General features: G+C 41.9%; 2 protein-coding genes across 2 annotated transcripts; one reads left to right on the forward strand and one right to left on the reverse strand.

Moving 5' to 3' along the window:
• Nucleotides 1-9,189: 9,189 nt before the first annotated feature.
• Nucleotides 9,190-13,345, reverse strand: cmpk2 (cytidine monophosphate (UMP-CMP) kinase 2, mitochondrial). Its single transcript, XM_038729723.1, is given in 6 exon segments — nt 9,190-9,792; nt 11,241-11,474; nt 11,691-11,815; nt 11,817-11,893; nt 12,291-12,405; nt 12,672-13,345. Coding segments are annotated over 6 exon segments (1,263 nt in total). The 5' UTR covers nt 13,263-13,345; the 3' UTR covers nt 9,190-9,671.
• Nucleotides 13,346-14,563: 1,218 nt separating this feature from the next.
• On the forward strand, nt 14,564-20,074 carry rsad2 (radical S-adenosyl methionine domain containing 2). Its single transcript, XM_038729724.1, has 6 exons — nt 14,564-15,015; nt 15,106-15,267; nt 15,881-16,110; nt 16,227-16,376; nt 16,754-16,786; nt 19,825-20,074. The coding sequence occupies exons 1-6, from the start codon at nt 14,691-14,693 to the stop codon at nt 19,987-19,989; spliced, it is 1,065 nt and encodes a 354-aa protein (XP_038585652.1). The 5' UTR covers nt 14,564-14,690; the 3' UTR covers nt 19,990-20,074.
• The last annotated feature ends 581 nt before the right edge of the window (nt 20,075-20,655 follow it).

The following is a 20,655-nucleotide window of genomic DNA, read 5'->3' on the forward strand; positions in this document are numbered from 1 at the left end:
AATGCAACCTGAAAGATGCAATGAGCCTGGTGGCTTTATAAACATCCTCCCTGTCTACGACTAACGCTCACAGCCTCGTTTTTTCAGCTCTACTTTGTGTGTGTGTGTGTGTGTGTGTGTGTGTGGGTGTGTGTGTGTGTGTGTGGGTATGTGTGTGTGTGCGTCAGGCATAACTGTGTATGTGAGTCTGAGTGTTGAGAGTGATAGATCTTCCCTTGCAGGGATGCACTCACATCCTGACAGTAAGTGTTATAGTCATTGCTCTCTCTCTCTCTTTCTCTCTCTCTCTCTCTCTTTCTCCTGACTACATTATCTTATCTGATTACTCTCTCAGCCTGGATGCGCAGACATACTGGAGACTACAGTGTAATATAACATGCCTATATGACTTGTGGTTGCTACATGAGATATGCCACCACACACATCATACCAACGGTAACATCAGACCTGTCTGCTTGCCTCTGAGACCTGACAGCTTCATTGTTATTAACCATACACAAGAACCAAGACACAGACAGCCCTGCATATCAATGCTGCTGCAAAACTCTGTAATTACACTGTAAATCAAAGCAATCTCCGGCCAAGCTCCGTCCAATTTATCTGCAGACCTAGATTTAATGTGCATAGGGAGGTTGTCTTGCACTGTGACTTGTGTACACCTCAGAAGGGAATAAGGAACTAGCAATGGTGTTTAGAGCTCACTGTACGGCAGTGAATGATGCCATGCATTCTCCATCCTTTCAGCTGAAAGATAGCTTTCCCAGCTTTGGATCATAAAGTGGCAGTGAAACTGAAGCCTACCATCAGCATACAGCGCTATTAAATAATCCACAGTGGCCTGTAGGGGACGGCGCAGGGGATGGTATAAACATTAGAGTCTGGAACAGCCCTGCAGTAAGCCTTTTTTATGCCATGTGAACAGGTGTGAACTCTGCCTCTCTGCTTTCAAACAATTGTTAGAAGTAATAAGAGACATCAAGCTTAGGATTCTGCTACAGGCTGCGACAACACATTCTCCTTGAAGTATATCCAAATGATGGTCTTCTTAAAGCTGTATAACACCTTGTGAATATCATCCCATAAATCCTGTCTGAATTTTAAATAAACTCAACCGCTTCGAGTCTTGTTGTTTGCATGTAGCTGACACACTTACTTACATACTGTAGGCACAGCACTATATTGCATCAGACGTAGTGGTAAGTAGAGGACTTAACTTTAAATGGGCCACCGTGTTGTGTGTTGCGCCGATCCATCATTCACAGAGCAGTCTGACTACTTCGAGGTCAGGGTATAAGGAGCAGTCGTTTAGGGGGGGCAGAGAATTGAGGTCAAAGGGAAAGAGGAAAGGGGGTGTGGGAGGATAGGAGTGAAAGTGATAGACACGTACCTAGCACTCACATATGCACACACACAGCTATGGTGGTTCACATTGTAGACACTGAATACGTGTTCTCCTGATGTTAAACCTCAGTGCTTTGGTAATAATGATGTTAACTAGTTTGAGGTTTTGAGTAAATTGGAGATCAGTTTCAAGTTTGTTTTCTGTCTTAGATCTAGCCGAAAACACAAAATTGAAACCTTTTTCTCCTAAGCTACACTCTCCTGTCTTCATCTTTCATCTGCCATAACGTGTTGTCAGTTACAGGGAGGCATCTTCAGACGTCTTGTAATATAGATCTTATTTACCACCATCTGATCTTTCTTCATTTCTGTTTCTCTCTGCCCTCTCTCTTCCCTCATGCCAAAGCATGCAGTAAAGCGATTGCGTTTCGGCTGCTTCTTCCCAATGGTACTGTCGTGAGGTCTTGAAGAATAAGTCAGGAAATAAAGCAAGGTGAGATGAGGTAACAGAGACAGAGAAAGGGTTTAGAAACAGCTAGAGATTGAAATTAAAAAACACGTGGAGAGGGACCGATAGAGGGGTGTATTTTTGGCCAGATAACATGGTGTCAGATTCTCCTGGAGAGCTGTGTGGGTGTCTCTGGGATGACATGGCTGTAACAGAGAAATCCAATGGACCAGTGACTTTTCAAATTAAAGTCTTGCACAGTGCATATTAATCTCACCAAGATAGAGGAATATTACATCCCAAAGGTGTTTTAGTTACTTGCCTATTGGCCAGTATTCATTAACTACCTCAGTGTAGGAGTGTTGATCTAGAATAGGTTTTGCTTACATATTAAAAGCAGTTTGATGGTTAGTGGTTTTACAGCAGATTATAACTCTTAGCATTTATTATATACTGTTTTCCATCTCTCCTAGTTACTTTGGAATTGAATTGTTGTCAGAGGCATTTCCTCCCCCTGTTATGAATGTGTGCATGTGTCCATGTGAGTGGAGGGGTAGGTGTGTGCATCTGTAAGATAACCTTGTAATAATATCTCTGCCTTTTGTTTGCCAGACTTCCTTCAGGGTAACCCAGAGGTCAGTCTTCGTCAGGTGGTTTTGAGATTTAGCAGTTACATTTGCCTCTTCTGTGAAAAATGACTCAATTGCTTTTGAACTAATACCATTGGTTTTGTGCTCTTTTGGAAAGCCGAGCCATTGTGATATAATACAGCACAAACAACTTCATTTGCGCTGCAAGTTAACTTTAAAGCTGTCTTTAAAACTATCAGATCTGTTGCCACACTGTGCGTGTTAAATACAAACAAAGTTTTAAACAGAACTTTCTTGCTAAACAGCAAAAACCAAGAATGCAGTAATTACAGTACAAATGCCTCTGAGACACTACAATTCAGAAAAGAAATCCCAGCCCTCTTACCTAAATATTTCACTTCTGTAAGTGCTTCTATATGTGCATATGTTGTAGAATGTGCTGGGGAAAAAATGCCTAGTACAAGAAAATACATAAGACTTCTGTCTCAAGGCAAGATCTACACTATTTTAAATTAGCTGACTCCTCTGCAGACCCCCGAATACATTTCAGAAAATGATTTTTTAAAGACAACAACAAGTCATTAAAATGAAAGATCATTTTAAATTCACTGTTTATTCTTCTCCATTGCTCTGCTTTGAGAGTGCTTTAAATTAGGTGGAGAACTGAATACCTTCGGGGGGCGCTACTTTGCACGTGTGTGTTTGTGTGTGTATGTGTGCATTGATATGACTGTATGTCCCTCTCTCAAATTAGTGTTAATCAATCAAAACTCCTACAACTTGACAGCATAGTGAATTTTTGGTATTACTGTGTATTTTCACTAATATTAATGACTCTCCTCTATACATTATGTAAGCAGGATACTAAACTAAGTGCATGCAGAAACTTAAAACATGCAAAAAATATCATTGGAAACTGAAAAGTAACCTTGCAATTGTAATTGTTACAGTGAATGTGTTTGAGTTTTATAATACACTATTGTCAGGTTTTAATCAATGTTTTATACACATTTAGTACAACACACAAATTGTAGTGTTATATATTTTGTTTTAGCGGGGGTTGTGTGGGTTTTTTAAAGTGACGATGATATAAATGTTATCATAGTGATGATTTTTCACAGCTAAATTATTAACTCAACACAACTTTATGCAGTAGCACTATTCCCACCTCAGTCTGATGAAAACAGTCTACCCTCACTCAAACATGTTGTTGCATCCAATAGGCAGGATTAATCATCTCCCTGCTACGGAGCTATAGTGGGCTGCTCCATCTTGGCCCGGAGGAGACATCAAATGCGCTCTCCCTGCCCGCCTGCCTACTGTTTCCCCTGGAGAGACAGAGATGGGTTAGAGAGTGGAGACTGGCCTCTGGTAGTGCAACTCTCTGTGGAGTCCATATTGATTACACCTGCCACTGGCGGCTAGCTGGAGCTGCGTACTCTGACAGCTGGCAGCACAGGGCGAGATGGATAACTGCTCCAGCTAGGCTCTGGCCAGCTATATCATCACTTGGCTTTGTAGAGGGTGTTTGGAAGGCAAGATGTTTTTTCTTCCCTTTTCTTTTCTCTTTTTTTGTCACTGGCAAAGTTTTAGTTTACCTCTTTACAGTGTGGTTTACCTGTGTAAAACTGTTCCTATCTGAAAGTGAGGTTTCTTAGCTTTTCTGTCATGGCACTGCACATCTTCAGGGACTACAAAGAATTTTCTTTATCTTGTATGTTTTAATGGCTCAAATTAAGATATTGAAACACTGAAAGGATCAGATAGCTGTTCTACAATAATATCCATTGTCCACATGGTATTCTACACAAGGTTAACAACAGGCTTTACTATTAAAGTTTTCTTACCAGAGAAGGACAGCATTGGAAGTGTTTCAAAGTGTGTAGGTCTGAGACTTGTGAAAACATTTCTACTTTTATATCAGCCCCTAAGGACTGCTCGCTAAAATCTGTTTAGAAGGCAAGAGGAGCAACTTGTGGAAAGAGTTGGGAGGTAAAGCCAGTGTGAAGCCTTCTCCCCTGTTAGCTCGCAGTCCTTCCTGTAGGCTGCTGGATATATGGTGTTTATTATGGAGATGAGTGGCTATAAACTCAATATTTTCCAAGGTGCAGTGAGAAGACTGTAAAGTAGGCAAATGCCTCGGCTCTCACACAGGAGAGCCATAGAGTGAGCAAGCTAAATGGGTTTAGAGGGATTCAGATGGCTTAGTCAGGATAAGGGACCGGGATCTAGTGGTATGTTTCTCTCATTTGTATCTCTCTGCCTCTCTCCCTTCTTCTCTCTCTCTCACTCTCTCTGTCTCTCTACTCTACTCTATCAGTTTCTGTTTTCACACCCCGAGGGCCTTATTTACAATCCTTTACTTCTCACACTGCAGTCACTAACAACGGCAGTCGGTAACAGAAACTGAAACGTAAGCCTTACCAAATCCCTGGTCATCTGGTTTTTAGAAAATGCACTCATGAATTCACAATGCGCACTCAACTTAAGCAAGCATTTGGTACGCTGAGTTAACAGCATTATAATTAAAAAGAAATGTTACATATAATAGTCTGTGGTGCACTTTTACAGAGTTGTCCCACTGAAGTTGAGCAAACATTTGCTCTGCTTAATGATTCATATTCCTCAGTATTATTCTCGCTTTCTTTGTCAGTCTGTGCATTGTAATTTCATCTCACTCTGCACAGTTTCTCCCAACCGCTATGCATCTGTCTTTGGTAGTGTTCATCAAAGACCAGTAGCTCCCCTGACACCGTTACAAGATTCCAGGTTCAAGTTGCTTTACTTTTATTTATGTGTAGTGCTGCGTGTTTAAATATCGTCCTACGATCTGAGAGCTTAGTCTGTTTTGACCCAGCCATTATTTCTGTGGTAGGGACCACAAAAAACCAGACCTCTGAGTCTCATGAGAGATCAAATCAGTAAGACCAGAGACAGAGAGAGGGAGGGAGAGAGCCAGTCGGTTTAGGTATTTTAAGAGTCAGCCAGCCTCTTGCCTGTCAAGAAAGTAGCTTCTCAGCTGTCTTCTGATGCCTGATGAAGTAGGAGACATGCCTAAGCATTAATGGAACTGAAACAAAAATAAACCATTTTCAAGTATAAAAAGAGATGCACATACACAGCTGCGCAGAGCTGCGCAGAACCTTTGATTTATTCCTCTGGGGGAAGAAGGACGGTATTTGTGCATTTGGAAGTGGGGAAAAAACATGGCACACAAGGAACATTCCAAGTTCGCCACAGGAAATCAATTTATTTGAGAGGGCAGCAAGGCTAAAAATAGGGAAGCCCCAAACAATAGAGTTGGAATTAATTGCCCAGATTTTGTGAGAAGGCAAGAAGACTCCAGAGAGCCAAAGTTTGTTCTCTGCCTTGTTTTCATACATGTGTTATGGAAATATTAGTCTGGTCTAGTTGTCATGTTATTTTGTTTTTGCCATATTTCCGCTTGTTTGCAACTGTCATAACAGAACTGAATCTCAATCATTTTCTTCCACGACTTCACGACTTACCACTTGTCAACACCACTGCCAGCTGCCTTATTTGACAGGATATGATGATTTATCACAAGTTCTCCACAGTAAATAGACAATAACTGTTTTGTCACACTCCACTGAGTTCTAACTGGGTTTTCGGGAGTGTGTGAGGGAGTGCTGTAGGGGCCACATGGGGGCTGATGTGCCGTTTTTAATGAGATCTCACAGCAGTGTTTAAATATTTAACCGTTCCTGGTGAAGCCTCCCCAACAGCCGCCAGGCAAAACTGGTGACTTTTCATGCAATCATCACAGACTATACAGCACCTATCCCTGAAAACATCAGAAAATAAGCACAACCTGAATATATAACGGCATCCTGAATACACAGCCTGCTGTGTCTAAAACCTGCACTTATCAACGGAGATGCTGTCTTTGCCCCTGCAAATACGCATTCAGACACCATGACAAAGGGTAAGCGTGATGATGAAAAGCTGTTGAATTACACATTTTTTGATGGGATAATTTCAAAACTTTTTTTCCCCTTCCCAATAAAGTAATTTCCCCTACTCTGACTGGGCTGGATGGACACAATTTTGATAGGAAGGTGGGTCAAAAGGGCAAGAGAATGCTGTCAAATTGTAACAGTGATCATGTACAAACATGTTATAATCTGATTACTTTCCCTCAATCTTGTTTAAAAGAGTTTCAAATTTGAAGTCACTTGAGTCTACTATTTTAATCATAGGTTTTAAATGCCCTCTTAAACATGCTTTGGAATTTTGCTTTTGCAGTCATACTGTCTTAATTACATTTTTCTAATCCAGTTTCATGTAATGCCTTTACACACCAACCCTGGTCTAATATTTAGGAAGGACCTCAGATTGTGTGTGAAGCTGCTTGGGGAATGCTACATACTTTATTTGTGAGTGTGGACAGTATTTGGGAAATACACTGGACCTGCCAGCTGAAGGGATCTGGAGGGACTTGAGCTCGCAGATGACAACATTTGCAGCTTCTCCCTTCACTCTCGCCTGCCCCGCCTTCTATCCACCATCCTCTCCTCCTTTTCCAGTCTTCCCCTCGCCTCCTCTTCCATCTTATACCCCTCAACCCACCTCCCCCATCACAGACAGCCCATCCCTGTCTGTCTACTGAGCAAACTCAGCTCTCCCAAATCCACCATCATATCCAGTCACTGCTCGGAGACCCCACTGATTAAAATGAGCATTATTAGCCCCTGCTAACCTGCCCACTGTGTGAAATGTTGTTTATTTGACAAGGGATGTATATAGACATTGCTATAGGGTAGGTCTTTAGAGTTTGGCAGACACTTGGTGCCAAATCATATGCATGACTCCTCTTGCCATGCCGCTTCATGTGGCTGCCAAGTGAGGCCCACTGGGGTTTTTGCCAGGCGTCCCAGACTACTATTCCAACCCACCACCCCACCCCCAACCCTACCACACTAATACACACATGCACATACATACATACATAAAAACACCTTGTGCTTCCCCGATGCCCTTTCTCCCTCCCCCAACCTGTACCAGCCCTATGCCCTCCCACCCCTACCCCCTCAAGTCTCCATACCACACTCATTATTAATGATCTGAGGGACAGCTTTCATTTGATCTATTACTTAGGATGGGACGGCGGCTGCTGTGCTGCTGCATCCCTGCTGGATCTTTAATTATTTCATGGAGGGCTTTCCTCCTCTCTGCTGCTCCTTCTCTGTTGTGCAGATGAAATATTGAAGTTGAGGAGTGTAGTGCAAAGTGGCCCCATACAGGGTGAGGGGTGTGTTTGTGCGTGCGTGTGCACTTGTCTGCTACTTTTTGTGTGTGTAGTGGTACTGTATATTTGTGTATACAGTACGGACATGTGTGTGTGTGTGTGTGTGTGTGTGTATATGTGTGCAAGCCTGAGCTCCTCCTGCTGTTCTCAAGACTGATCTTTTCCATAAATGTGGTTTGGACTTTTATCTTGCAACTTCAGTAGTGAGGTCACAGATTGGAAGCAGATTGCATTAGTTTTTCCACAAACCACAGTTGAACTTCAAAACACAAACATTCAATTTGTGAATGTGTGACTTGTTGTTATTGTTAAGACCTCAGAGTGTATCCTGGCTATCTGACAAAAACAACCGAACAAATCCTTAATGTTTCAACGAGGAAAAACACTAATAACAAATGCAAAGAGAATTATTTCAGTGCATGTGTAATGTACTGTGATTATGGGCCATTAATGTCATATTACAGTCGTGTTGAAGGGGCAGTAATTGCATGATATCACCATTCACTTTTTGTTGCCAAGAATAACAAAGCGTAACAACATCTGACATGGAAATATGGCTCACACCGTAGGCACACACAACTTTGCATTCAGGTATGATGTATGGTGTAATGCCTAATTGCTTTGCTCTCCTACTTCATAAATTTCAGGCTCTCTTGAGACAGAGGCTACTGTGTCAATGGCAATCAAAATTCCACACAGGTCTGGGCTACATTCATTGTGTCATCCACAGCATCACCAGGCAGCTGAGGGCTTATGAATTCAATAAAATGTTCTGGGATACTTACCTCATGTAGGAATCCATACACCATAAACATAATGACACCTTATTTTAGTTTATTTGATTACATTTGATGGTATGATTTGCATCCACAGCAACTCTCCACTCAGTAAAACATTGGATTGCTGTAATTGGTAGTAGGAGTAATCCATGCACTTATGTGGGGGAGCACTGGAATGACATTGATATACAGCGCTCCATTAATTGCCATATGAATAGGGTCTGCAGTGGTTGGCGCTCTGCTGATGCATCACAGTAAAAGAGATGGGTCACTCTGTCTTCTCCAGCCCGCAGCTTTGCCAAGCTCATAATTACTAAAACCTCCACTTAATCTTCCCATCACATAGGCCAAATATACATTTCCTCCATATATAAATGAGTTACAGTATATGCTCTTAGAAAATGTCCAGGCTTGTGTGTGTTTACACAAATAGGTTTGCATGTGCACACGTGTGAGTGCCTGTGCCCATGAGAACATCAAGTACAAACAGCACAGTATGTCACCAGCATATACTCCATTGCGTCACTGTGAGCCGCACAGGTTATCAATACAAGTGGCATCAGTTGTGTCAATATCCCACAGTTGAACTAAAGGGAATTGGCATCTACCGTGCACTGCAAAAGGGACTCTTTTTATGTAAAAAGCAGAAAGTTAATATGCACATATATAAGCATGCTATAATGCAGACATACTAGAACATACAGTTTGTATAGCAGTCTTATGTAAGACATAATCACTCAAGAAGAGACCTCATAACAGATATTTGGCGTAATTGTCTTTTAATTTGAAACATGTTTTTAACAAATAAAATGAATTTTATCGGACTGTTAATTTGAACTCAAATCTAACCGACTGGTGCTTATATAAATGTTTCTATCCATTTCCTCAGTGTCTGTCCACATACGAGTGGTTGTCAATAAGTGCTGCTACACTGTGTCTTAAGGCTACACTGTCTGATTTCTCAGGGTCACAACAGCAGTTAAATGCACACTTCTTCTTGACAATGCTTTTGTGTGTGTGTGTGTGTGTGTCTACATGAATATGTATTTCTGATTGTAGCATGCACTTCTGGCCCCTGGCTATTCAACCTTTACTCATTCTGAATAGAATCTCTTCCCCACACTCCAATCTGGCCACCGTTCCTCCTTCTATTGCATTCACAACACCTTACTGGCACCCAGTGGTGCAATGAGGTAGTGCATCCATTTGACGCTTGGCCAACAGCAAGGGAGATGGAGAACTGTTTACAAGTGGCATTTGCCCCTAATTAAAAGCTGCACTTGCTGGAGCACTTGGTCCGCAGAAGGACCAGCATCCACAGTGACGCAAGCTGGGCCGATGATCCTCCGGTAAGCCTCCTCCACTCTGCAGGGACACACATACACTCTTGAAGTGCAGAAAATAAGCACATAAACACAGCAAATGACACTTCATATTACATTACAGGACAACTGAGTATTTTGACTGCTCACAGTGTGGACATCTGAGAAATTTAATATGAGAAACAACACAGCCTGAGACGAATGAAGAATAGTCCTTGTGATCGTGATCGACCAAGTCTGCAGAATCTCTCACTCTCTCCGTGGCAGACAGTCAACTCCTTCCATTTTCTAATTCTGCTGGCCCAACATCTGGCTTTCCCGTGTGGAAAGGCCATTATGTCAGGATCGAGGATGAATGAAAGTAGCCATCGACCTGTCTGTGCAGCGACTAACTGGGCCGGCAATGCCTGCGAGTTTTGACCAGCTTAATGGAGCACAACAGCTCTGCAACTAATCACCTGTTCTTTCTCATCAGCTGCTTCCCCCATGGGACAGTAATTGATTGTTAAGTGTTTGATGGATCAGACTCAGACTGAGCTGACCTGACTCAGTGAAATGTGCGGTACAGTTTGTACCCCATCTGTGTTTTCATGTTTTCACACTCAGAGGAAACTTTTAAAATCACAGACAGTAGAACATTTGTCTACATGTGTCACATAGCTAAGTGTGTCTACTGTGTTTGTCTGTATCCCTGTCTCTTTCTACAATTTATGACAATGAAACTGGACCTCATTCAGATTAACAGAATGTGCGATCCCAACCCAAACACCTATATTTTGAGAACTATATTAATGTTACAATGTACACCTAAAAAAAATGGCCATCTTATAAAATTATTTAGGACTTCAGTTTATATGGTTTAGTGATTTTCAGTCTTAAAACAAAGGTTTGATGAAATTGTTGTTTCTATTGCAATTTCACTTGTTTCAGGAATTTTCTAATGAGCCAGATAACTCTGGTACTATGAACAATACAGGTTAAGAAATTTCTTGTAAGTAGTTTATTTGCATTACAAAAAATATCTCAACCACTACTAGTTTTTTTCACTTTGCTTTAAGAAAGGTAATCCCAGTATTTGGGCTGAAACGGGAAGTCTATTAATCGATAAGTCGCTCTCCAGAAAATGAAATACCAACTATATTGATAATGGATTAATTGTTTAAGACATCAAGCAAAAATGTGTCCTTCAATCTCAAATCTGATTTGAATTGCTTTTCACTGCTTTGTATGACTGTAAATAAAAACATTCTGGGTTTTGGACTGTTGGACTCACATAACAAGCACTTTGAAGACCTCACCTTGGGTTTCTGGGAAATTCTTATGGGAATTCAAAATTTTCTAGACTAAAAGATGAATCAATTAATCAAAGAAGCAAGCAGCAGATTAATTGGTAATGAAAATAAGTAGCCCTAACCTGGATTTTTAAATACCTAATTGTACACCTTTGAACTCAAACATGTACATTATATACATCTCATTCAAATATCTCACCTGAGTCTGAAAAGATGGTTGTGGTCCAGCTTTTGCTCCTCTTCAGTCTTTCCTTGACCTCTGTCCCTCAGCCTCCTCTTCCTCTCTTCAGGGTCCAGGGTGAGTAAGACCACCAGGCTGGGCTGGAGCAGGTCAGTGGGCCAACGGTAAACCTCAGAACCCTCCGCTGGAAGGTTACACACTGGACCGCTCACAGCTGTGGCAATGGCATAAGCTGCTGTGCTGTGCCAGAATCTTGGGGACAGATAACGGATGGTGGATTGAAAGGTGATTGATGGATGGATGGATGGATGGATGGATGGATGGATGGATGGGTCATCACAAGAGTATAAGATATAAATATTGAGTTTTAGGTCTAGATCCCAAATACATCTATTTTCCCCTCTATCACAAAACAGGTCACAATACAGGCAAACTTCACAACACCTGCGACATCTCAGCTGTCTTTACCTGTCAACGATGACAGGTGTCTTCATGCCCTCCTGGCCTATTTGTTCTGCTGTGATGTAGTTCCCAAGAGCATAGAAGGCCCTGCGGATGAGGGGTGGTTCCTGATCAAAGCAAGCCCTCCAGGGGGGAGAGGCACTGGGGAGGGGACCGCAGGAGGGCGGCCCCCAGAGTATCCTTCAAAGACTCAGTCAGAGTGGTCTTACCTGCGACGGGAAGAAGGAGGGAGGAAAGAGTCACCTCACAAACAATAAAGAAACATAAAGACTGGCTTAGTGTTCAGAGTGCATAAGGAAGAATTCATCATATGTTTTAAATGTAATAAGGTAGTGAAGTGACTTGAAAAGTTGACTGACCCAAGACTCCTATCCTACCCTACATGGTTGCAGTTTTCATGAGGTTTGCAAAGAGTATTAGATCAGCGTGCTCTTCAATAAACCATTTTTACAGTGATGTAACTTTCCTGAGGTCATGATACATGATATTCCATTAGGCTAAGCTCACTGGCAGATAATGGCTTTAGCAGGGAATGGGCCATCATTTTAGCGAGACATCTATACATCAAGCTGGTCCCATATTTATTTATGAGGTAATGGCATTAACCTGTGGCATCCAGGCCCTCTATGACAATAACGGGGAAGTCTGGTTTACTTCTGGCCTCCGCTCTGCTGGGCAGCAGCTCCAGTACAGACGTCGCCTCTGGGATGATGTCACCACACTGCAGAACAGACACAATCATTCTGCTGCTGTGAGAGGAGGCAGGAGGGAGGCAGTGGTGCACATGAACAAACGTACTACTGTTGGCCAGCTGGCACTGATAGATACATGGAAGAATCAAGTGAGCCACTTGGTTTACACTGCTATCCCTTCCGCTACCACATGAGGGTGCCATTTTGCCATATCTTGCAACTAAAACAATATTTATGTGATTGTTTATGCGATTGTAAAACAGGTCTGTGCATATCATTATGACAATTTAAGAACCTTTTTTAGAACGTCAAATGCTTCATCAAAACTGTAGAAAACATCAGAGTTCATGATGTTGAGAGTAGATGGGTGATACTGTGGCGCTTCTGAAGGTACCACATAATACTCCTCTGACGTTTCCACGGTTTGGCTGTCTGCATGAGACCACAGACGCTGAGTCCACAGTTGGTCGTCCTTACCTCTCAGGTATGAACACACAAGCACTGGATCATGCTGTATTAAATCTCGCAAAAGCCGTTCAGACGGGACTGAACTCTTTGAATTATCTTTTAAAAAGTACCCCTTGATGAGAGAGTCCTTGACATTTGGCAGAAATGAGGACATGGGAGACAAATCACACCCCGGAGGCAAGTCTCTCAACAATTTATCTTTCAGCTCCCCGTAAAACTTGGCTCGTCTGATTCTGTCGCCGCCGCAGACGAGGAGAGAGTAACACCGGCCATGGCTGCGGACTTCTCTGAACACCCGCGGTACTTCTTCCCCACGGTGCTGTTCCTGAATGGAAAAGTAGAGGGGTGCTCCATCCAGCTCCACTGAAAAGATACGTGAGGACCACTGAGGAAGAAGAGACATAGCGCGCCGTGCCATCGGTTACGCGAGACGGTCTGATCAGTTTCCAGTCTGCTTTAATGATACTCACTGCGAGGCGTTACATAAGATGACCGCTGCAGGGAAAACGAAAGTTAACGCGCTGAACAGGCTAAACGAAACTTTGCGACCACTCTCAAAAGTCATTGCGCAAGTTGTAAATGATTTGGTTGACTCCAAGTTATGTTTAGCCAATAGAAGGGGGAGAAAGACACTAGGAATATGGGCAAATAGTTGCTGCTTGTGTCATAGTATGGTGGTGTCTCTGACATCATTGTGACAGGTGCCTCGCCTTGAGTGTAATTGGTGCTGGGGTGGTTAATTGTGGATCTATAGCCTACTGTACATAAAGAAAAATAAACTTACTAAAAGAAATTACTAATCATTAGGCTAAGGAAACGGAGATGAATGTGTGTGGCTTTCATTGACAGTAGCCTAATTAATATAGACTGTTTTTGCAGACGTGCTCAAAACAAGCCAAGGATGGAGACGCACAAAAAACTAGAAAGGACGTCAACAGGCAACCACTGGCTTACCAAAGCAAGCTATTCTTCTGTGCACGTTTTAAATGCCATCAACAGCATTGATGCAATAAGCATCATATTTAATTGCATCTACTATAACAAATATAATCACATAGCTTATATACCCTATACGCGTCCCACAACGTTCCTAATTTTTCTTACTGTTGTGTCTGTATGTTGACCAAACAACGGAATTAAGAGACAGTTGTGTCCACATCCTTACAGAGACCTACCGGATCAAGTACTCGGCAGGTGGTCCATGTTCCCGAGCTGTCAGCGCAAGACTCTGGCAAGATGAGAGGAGGTGGACTCTGTGTTTTACATCGATGGTGCTTGGTACACAAACGCAGTCAAGATGGACTCTGTTTCCCAAATGTTAGACTGTTTATTGTGAAGATGAAACTTTCATATTACCATCTGGTTGCTGCTGTTTACATTCACCCCAGATGCAAATTCAAAAAATGCACTGTGGAATGTCCAGGGTGTGTATGTAAGGTCTAGGCTATATATGTATATATATATAACTGTATATAGGCCAATGTTTTATTTTAGTCCTATATATTACCATATTTTAAAATAAGCCTTCTTAATTAAATGTTGTGTGTGTGTGTGGATGAAGGAACAACAAATTTCGTTTCGTTATGCAGCCTTGTGCTGTATAATGAAAAATAAACAACCTTGTAATTTTTACCTTGTATAATAGCTGAAGGTGTAGCATATCACATTTTATTGCTCTATCATCTGCGGGTGTTCAGGTGACTCACCCTGCTCGGTTTCGTTTTCGATGTTTGTAAACAGAAACTCAGCTGCTCAGCTGATCAGTTTCCTTACCACGTCTTAAATTGCGCCCTGCAGCCCTGTATATAAGATCTGTCAGAGAAGGTGAGAGTAGCTCGTTTTGAAGATGCAGTTCTCCTCCGTGGTTGCGTCTCCGAAGCTGGTGCTGCAGCTCTGCATCAGCACCCTGCAATGCATTATGGCGAGCGTCTTTTCAATAGTTTGTTTCTGGACAGCAGGAGGCTGCAAGGGGACAACCTCCCCTGTTTCACCTGTTGACTGCCAGCTGGAGCAAAGGAAAGTCCAAAATGCCACGACTCCAACAAGTGTCAACTATCATTTCACACGCAAGTGTAATTACAAATGTGGATTTTGTTTCCACACTGCAAAAACCTCCTTTGTCCTGCCTCTAGAGGAAGCCAAGAGGGGCCTCAAACTTCTGAAGGAATCTGGTAAGTTTGACAGATAGGTATATTCTGGTCTTTTGTGTTGTATCAAACCTCTTGCATGCAGTTACATTCATAGATGTCTTTGTTTATCAGGCATGGAAAAGATCAACTTCTCGGGAGGAGAGCCCTTCTTGCACGAAAAAGGAGAATTTCTGGGGAAATTAGTTCAGTTCTGTAAACTGGACCTACAGCTCCCAAGTGTCAGCATTGTCAGCAATGGGAGCATGATCAAAGAAACATGGTTCCAGAAATATGGTAAGACTCTTTGACTTTTAGGTAGGGCTGCACAATAAAACAATAACAATCGCAATATTTTTTTTTTCAATAACAATATAACAAATAGTAATCAATAAATGTTTGATCTTATTCACTTGAATCATACACGAATTAGGACTTTTTTATTAAGATGTTTATTTTGTTGAGGAAAAAGGACTGAAAAAAGTTAAAAAGTTAACTTAATTTTACTCATGCATAGTTATTGAAAAAAGATTAGATCATAATTGTTTTGAATGCTCTACCTGACGTGATCCACTGTTGGGCCTCAAGTGTTGACCATAAAGAAGAGTTTTAAACACAATTAACCATCAGGATTCTTCAACTTTCACTCATGAGCAAAAATCAGCTTTTAAAATCGATGTGTAATGTAAACTCAAAAGAAATAACGATTTTATATTTATCATGATAATTATTGATATCGAAAGATATGAAACTTTTTATCGTGATAATATTTTTGGCCATATTGTCCAGCCCTACTTTTAGGACAAATTGGACAAAATTGTTTTGTTTTTTACCATATTATACACTGGTTGGGAGCATATGTTTAGTCTAAGAAGAAGAAAAATGCTCTCTCTCTCTGTCTCTCCACCAGGTGACTATCTGGATATCCTGGCCATCTCCTGTGACAGTTTTGATGAGGCAACCAACCAGCTGATTGGAAGAGCTCAGGGCAGAAAGAGCCACGTCGACAACCTTCACAAGATTCGCAACTGGTGCCTGCAGTACAAAGTGGCATTCAAGATCAACTCGGTCATCAACACCTTCAACGTGGAAGAAGACATGACTGAGGCCATCACCCAGCTTAACCCAGTCCGCTGGAAGGTAACAGTGGAAAGGGGGAGTGTGTGTGTGTGTGTGTGTGTGTGTGTGTGTGTGTGTCTCCTGACACACACACACACACACACACCCTCTCTGTGTGTGCTGCTCCCTGTGTTCAGGTATTCCAGTGTCTGTTGATTGACGGGGAAAATGCAGGAGAGAAGGCCCTGAGAGAGGCAGAGAGGTTCGTCATCAGTGATCAACAGTTTGAGGAGTTTCTGGATAGACACAGCAGCGTCCCCTGCCTTGTTCCGGAGTCCAATGAGAAGGTATGAGATTGTTAACAGTGGCAACAAATATGACAGTACAAAGGTGTGTTGAAGGTCACAAACGTCTACCCACACACTCAGAAACATGTATTTTCGAATAAGTGAGGACAGCTCATGTTCAAAGTTGATTGATCAAACAAACAAACAACCAGAAGGATAGTAGCAGGTCAGCCATAATCATTGGACGAAGGCCCAACCACAATGTACCATGGCAGAGCTACATTCATCCTGCGTCTTGTCAGTAATAATAGTGGGACATTTTCTATTGGGAGTGGAGCAATATCAGCAGTGTTGTCAGCTAAGTAAATAATGTGACTATGTTGGGAATCAGATGCCAGGCCCAAGAATAACAAAACTGAACTATGGTGTGTTCACAGATGAGGAATTCCTACCTGATCCTGGATGAATATGTAAGTGCATTATTTTGGTTTTGGAATAAACACACTCCTCTTGAGATTGTTGCTTCTACAGGTCATTTGAGTCTTCCCTTAATGAAACTGTTAAAGGGGCTATATGTAAGTTTTTGATTTTAATAAATAAAATTGTCATTGCCTTATTATCAATGGGCTCAAAACTCACTTAGAAATGAAGCACGCGCTTCATTTCTGCGTTGCTTGCATCAGCCACAATTCTGCTTTTAACATGAGGTCTCCGGGTTGGATTCAGCCCTGTGCGCGCTCCCGAGCCTCTCTCTGACTACAGCGACAACACGGCAGCTAACGACATGCAGTCCACTAACACCATAACGTAAGGATACAAAACAACAATAAAGGCGTATGTGTTGAAGCCCATCAAACCAAAGAGGTATAGATGATATCGAGTAAGAACAAAGTGAGCATTAGTAAAGCTGGAGAAACACAGAGAAAGTCACGTTAGCTCGCAGGCTAACGGCGAGCAGTTGCAAATGTTGTCCGGTGCAAAGTTATATGCTTTCCACATTACTTCACCAACTAACGCTACCCATGTTACTATCCTTTGTACCACTGTTGATTTAGCTTGCAAGAAAGGATGTAATGGCAAAAAGCAAATGTGGAGCGATTTGTTTACTCAAGGTAGCCTATGGCGATGCAGCCAGCTAACGCTACAGTAGCTCGGACCTGCCGCTGTTTTCTTCGTCACATTCAGTTTATGTTTATTGTGGTTTTAGCAATACTCAGATACACAGCTTCTCCACCTCTCAGTCGCTGCAACTAATGTGACCCACATAACATAAAACACTGCAACAAAACAGTCACAACAACACAGAGGAACCTATGGCCTGAACATGTCTGGAGAAAAGCCACAGCCTGCATGCTGGTGTTCCTGCATTTATTGTGGTATTTCTATATGAAAGTGGTTGTGTTTCGGATTATGCTCGCTCATGACTGTGAGCACGCATACAAGCACACACCTGGTTGCACTCTTAGAACCGCACCGCTAGTGGCTGCTGGAAACTCCATAATGCCCCTTTAAGTGTGAACAGGCCATCAAGTTTGCTAAAACTAAGGCTGTGTCCGAAATCCCCGCTCATTCACTGCTCCCTACCCCCTATGTAGGGAGTTGTATGTAGAGCACTGTAGCAAACCTAAATTCAGTTATGCATTTTAATAAATTTATGAGAATTGATACCCAATTATGAATTTTAATATTCATAAAATCAAATTTTATTCCTCGTTTTGAATAATTATACAATTATTACTAGTAATCAGTTAGTTAATAATCGCTCAATTATCTTAAATCAATCAGTCAGTCTCATATCTAAAGGGTCAATTCTCTTGGCAGGGACGTAGAAACAGGCAACACACACAGTTCTTGATTATATTACAGTGAATTTATTAATATAAATTAATATAAAATAAAATATTAATTATAAATGGAGGTTCGATTGTGGGAAGCATTTGACTCATACGGCATAGAAGAACTAATGAAAGTAAGCTAACGCTATGAGTTTAGGAGTTAAAAAGGACATATCTGATCACAGAATGCTTTGTTTGGTCTTACTGCTTGTCAACAGCCTGCTTTTGGCCTGTTGCACAGGTCCCACTAGCTGCCCGATCCTGGCTTTTTGCTAGGGATTCTCCGGGGTTCTCCGTGTCTGATTGAAAAGAACGTCCTCCGTCTGGCAATTAGACTGTTTTCAGGTTTCCTTTGTTGTAGCTGGCGAGCCCACGTGGCTTGGTCTGACCTCGGTGAAATTGGCTCGACGAAAAAGGCTTAAAATGGAACTTGGTCGTTCCTGAATTAGTTCAGTGTAACTTAACGGACTCATAACTTCAACAAAACAAATAAAGAAAATAAAACAAACTGAGGGCAGATCGATGTCGCGGCACTTCACGTGTGTAGCTTCAGGCGAACAAAAGGCCTGTCTCGCTGGCCGACTCTTGGGCGTTTCCTGGCGAGGCACGCCGACGCGCGCCGAAGCGTCCAGAGAGAAGAGCGAAGAAAGAGAGAACGCGTGTCGCTCTTTTGTTGCCTGGGGCGTGGTTCCCCAGGGGGCGTTTCAGGTTTCCCAAGGGACTGCCTTTCTAAACTTAAGGTATAAAAGAAAAGAGATCTATTTGCGTGTATTATAATCAAATATTTTCCACAATCAAACCTCAATGGTCAAACGGTTGTACTGTTCTAAGTTAAGCATTTGGTAACAGGAAACAATTGTCACATTGAGTCTTTGGAGACTGCAGTCCTTGGTCATCCAAAGTTCGGCTGTCCTGGATTATGTCACACTTAGGTGAGACAAGGAGTATCCCTTTGATGGGATAATAAACAAAGAGCAAGGTCAGTTGCCATGGAAACATGTGTGGGGGGCCAGTTTTGATAGGCTGTTCAGGGAAATGCTAATCGCTGGCTTGTGTCCCTTTGTCAGTTTAACAGTCAGGCCCCGCGTTATCAGCTTCGGAATCAAAAGGGTGCCAGTTTTATGGTCAGGGATAGCACTTAGAAGAAGCAACTTTGACCCCCTGCTCCTCTGTGGGAGAAAAAAAAGGAATTTGGAGTAGTTCCAAATTTATTCAATACAAAATGCACAAATCCACACCGTTGTTCACTACAGCACTATATAGTGAGCTCACTCGCATTATTAAAACAACACTTTCGGACACTACTCCGATCGTTATTTCAGCGCCATTAATTATGTCATTGCCGTCGGACAATCAGTTTTTTCTATCAGCGTTCTGGGATACATTGAGTGGACTATATAGGGTATAATAATTATCACTATACATTCGGACAGCACAACAAAATGGCGAGTAGTGGGTGATTTCGGACACAGCCAAAGTTTTTATTTTTTGTTAGATGTTGAAGCAAAAGCACTTCCCTTCCAAGTTTGGGGCAGTTAGGAGGGATTAAATGATGATTGCTTAAATGGAGTTGAAATGCTCAAGTTTGCCTTAATTCTGAATTCAAAGCTAACTTACCACATCTGGTGAGCATTTAAATGTGTAGCTGATATAGTCTTTCTTCATTTTTGCAGATGCGTTTCCTGGACTGTCGAGAGGGAAGGAAGGACCCGTCCAAGTCTGTCCTCGATGTTGGTGTGAAGGAAGCCATTTGCTTCAGTGGATTTGATGAAAAGATGTTTCTAAAGAGAGGAGGGAAATATGTGTGGAGCAAAGCCGACATGAAACTGGAGTGGTGAAAATCTGCAACCATTTAAATTTACCGTTGTTGAGTGATTGCACAGATGTATATGTAAATGTACAACATGAATGTTTTTATCTTTATTTGTATCTGTTACTTTTATAACTTAATGTGTTTATACTTAAGCTGATGATACACGGGGCAACTCTTTGAGCAATGTTGCTGGGCAATCTTGCTGGTGGCAAGTCCGACTATGTTTTGAATGGATACCGGTGGTGCGGGGAGGGTGGCGGAGTGATGGGGGAAGGGGATTACTGTAGTAATCTTTACTCATTACCACTGACGGCAACATTGCCCAGCACCATTGCTCTAAAAGTTGCTCCGTGTATCATCAGCTTTACAGTGTTAAGATATGTTAGACTCAATGTCAAATTGTTTAACCAACCAAAACAAAGATACAACAAGCTTTACATGGTGGAACAATGATTAAAAAATTTCACAACTGCAATGAGGCAAATACAATCAGACAATTAAAATAACACAAAAATATAATGGAAAAACATTCCCAGTAATAATAATCATAACAGATAAGACATGCTGGATATAAAACAGGGTGCTATAATTTAAATATAGCCTATCAATAAAATACTGATTTGAACTGCGTAATAGAGCAGAAACTGGCCATACTGGTCTTGCCATGCTATTATGTGGACATTTTAATCCT

This window comes from Micropterus salmoides, unplaced genomic scaffold, assembly GCF_014851395.1.
Source record: "Micropterus salmoides isolate LMB-PRFRI ecotype aquatic unplaced genomic scaffold, ASM1485139v1 Ms_hic_scaffold_19, whole genome shotgun sequence".
In the NCBI taxonomy this organism is placed as follows: domain Eukaryota; kingdom Metazoa; phylum Chordata; class Actinopteri; order Centrarchiformes; family Centrarchidae; genus Micropterus; species Micropterus salmoides.

Bases quoted from the DNA above. Each gene is read 5' to 3' on its own strand.
- rsad2 (XM_038729724.1), top strand. From the start codon at position 14,691: ATGCAGTTCTCCTCCGTGGTTGCGTCTCCGAAGCTGGTGCTGCAGCTC. The intron at 16,377-16,753 runs GTATGAGATTGT...GTGTGTTCACAG, and splicing joins TTCCGGAGTCCAATGAGAAG to ATGAGGAATTCCTACCTGAT. The intron at 16,787-19,824 runs GTAAGTGCATTA...TCATTTTTGCAG, and splicing joins ACCTGATCCTGGATGAATAT to ATGCGTTTCCTGGACTGTCG.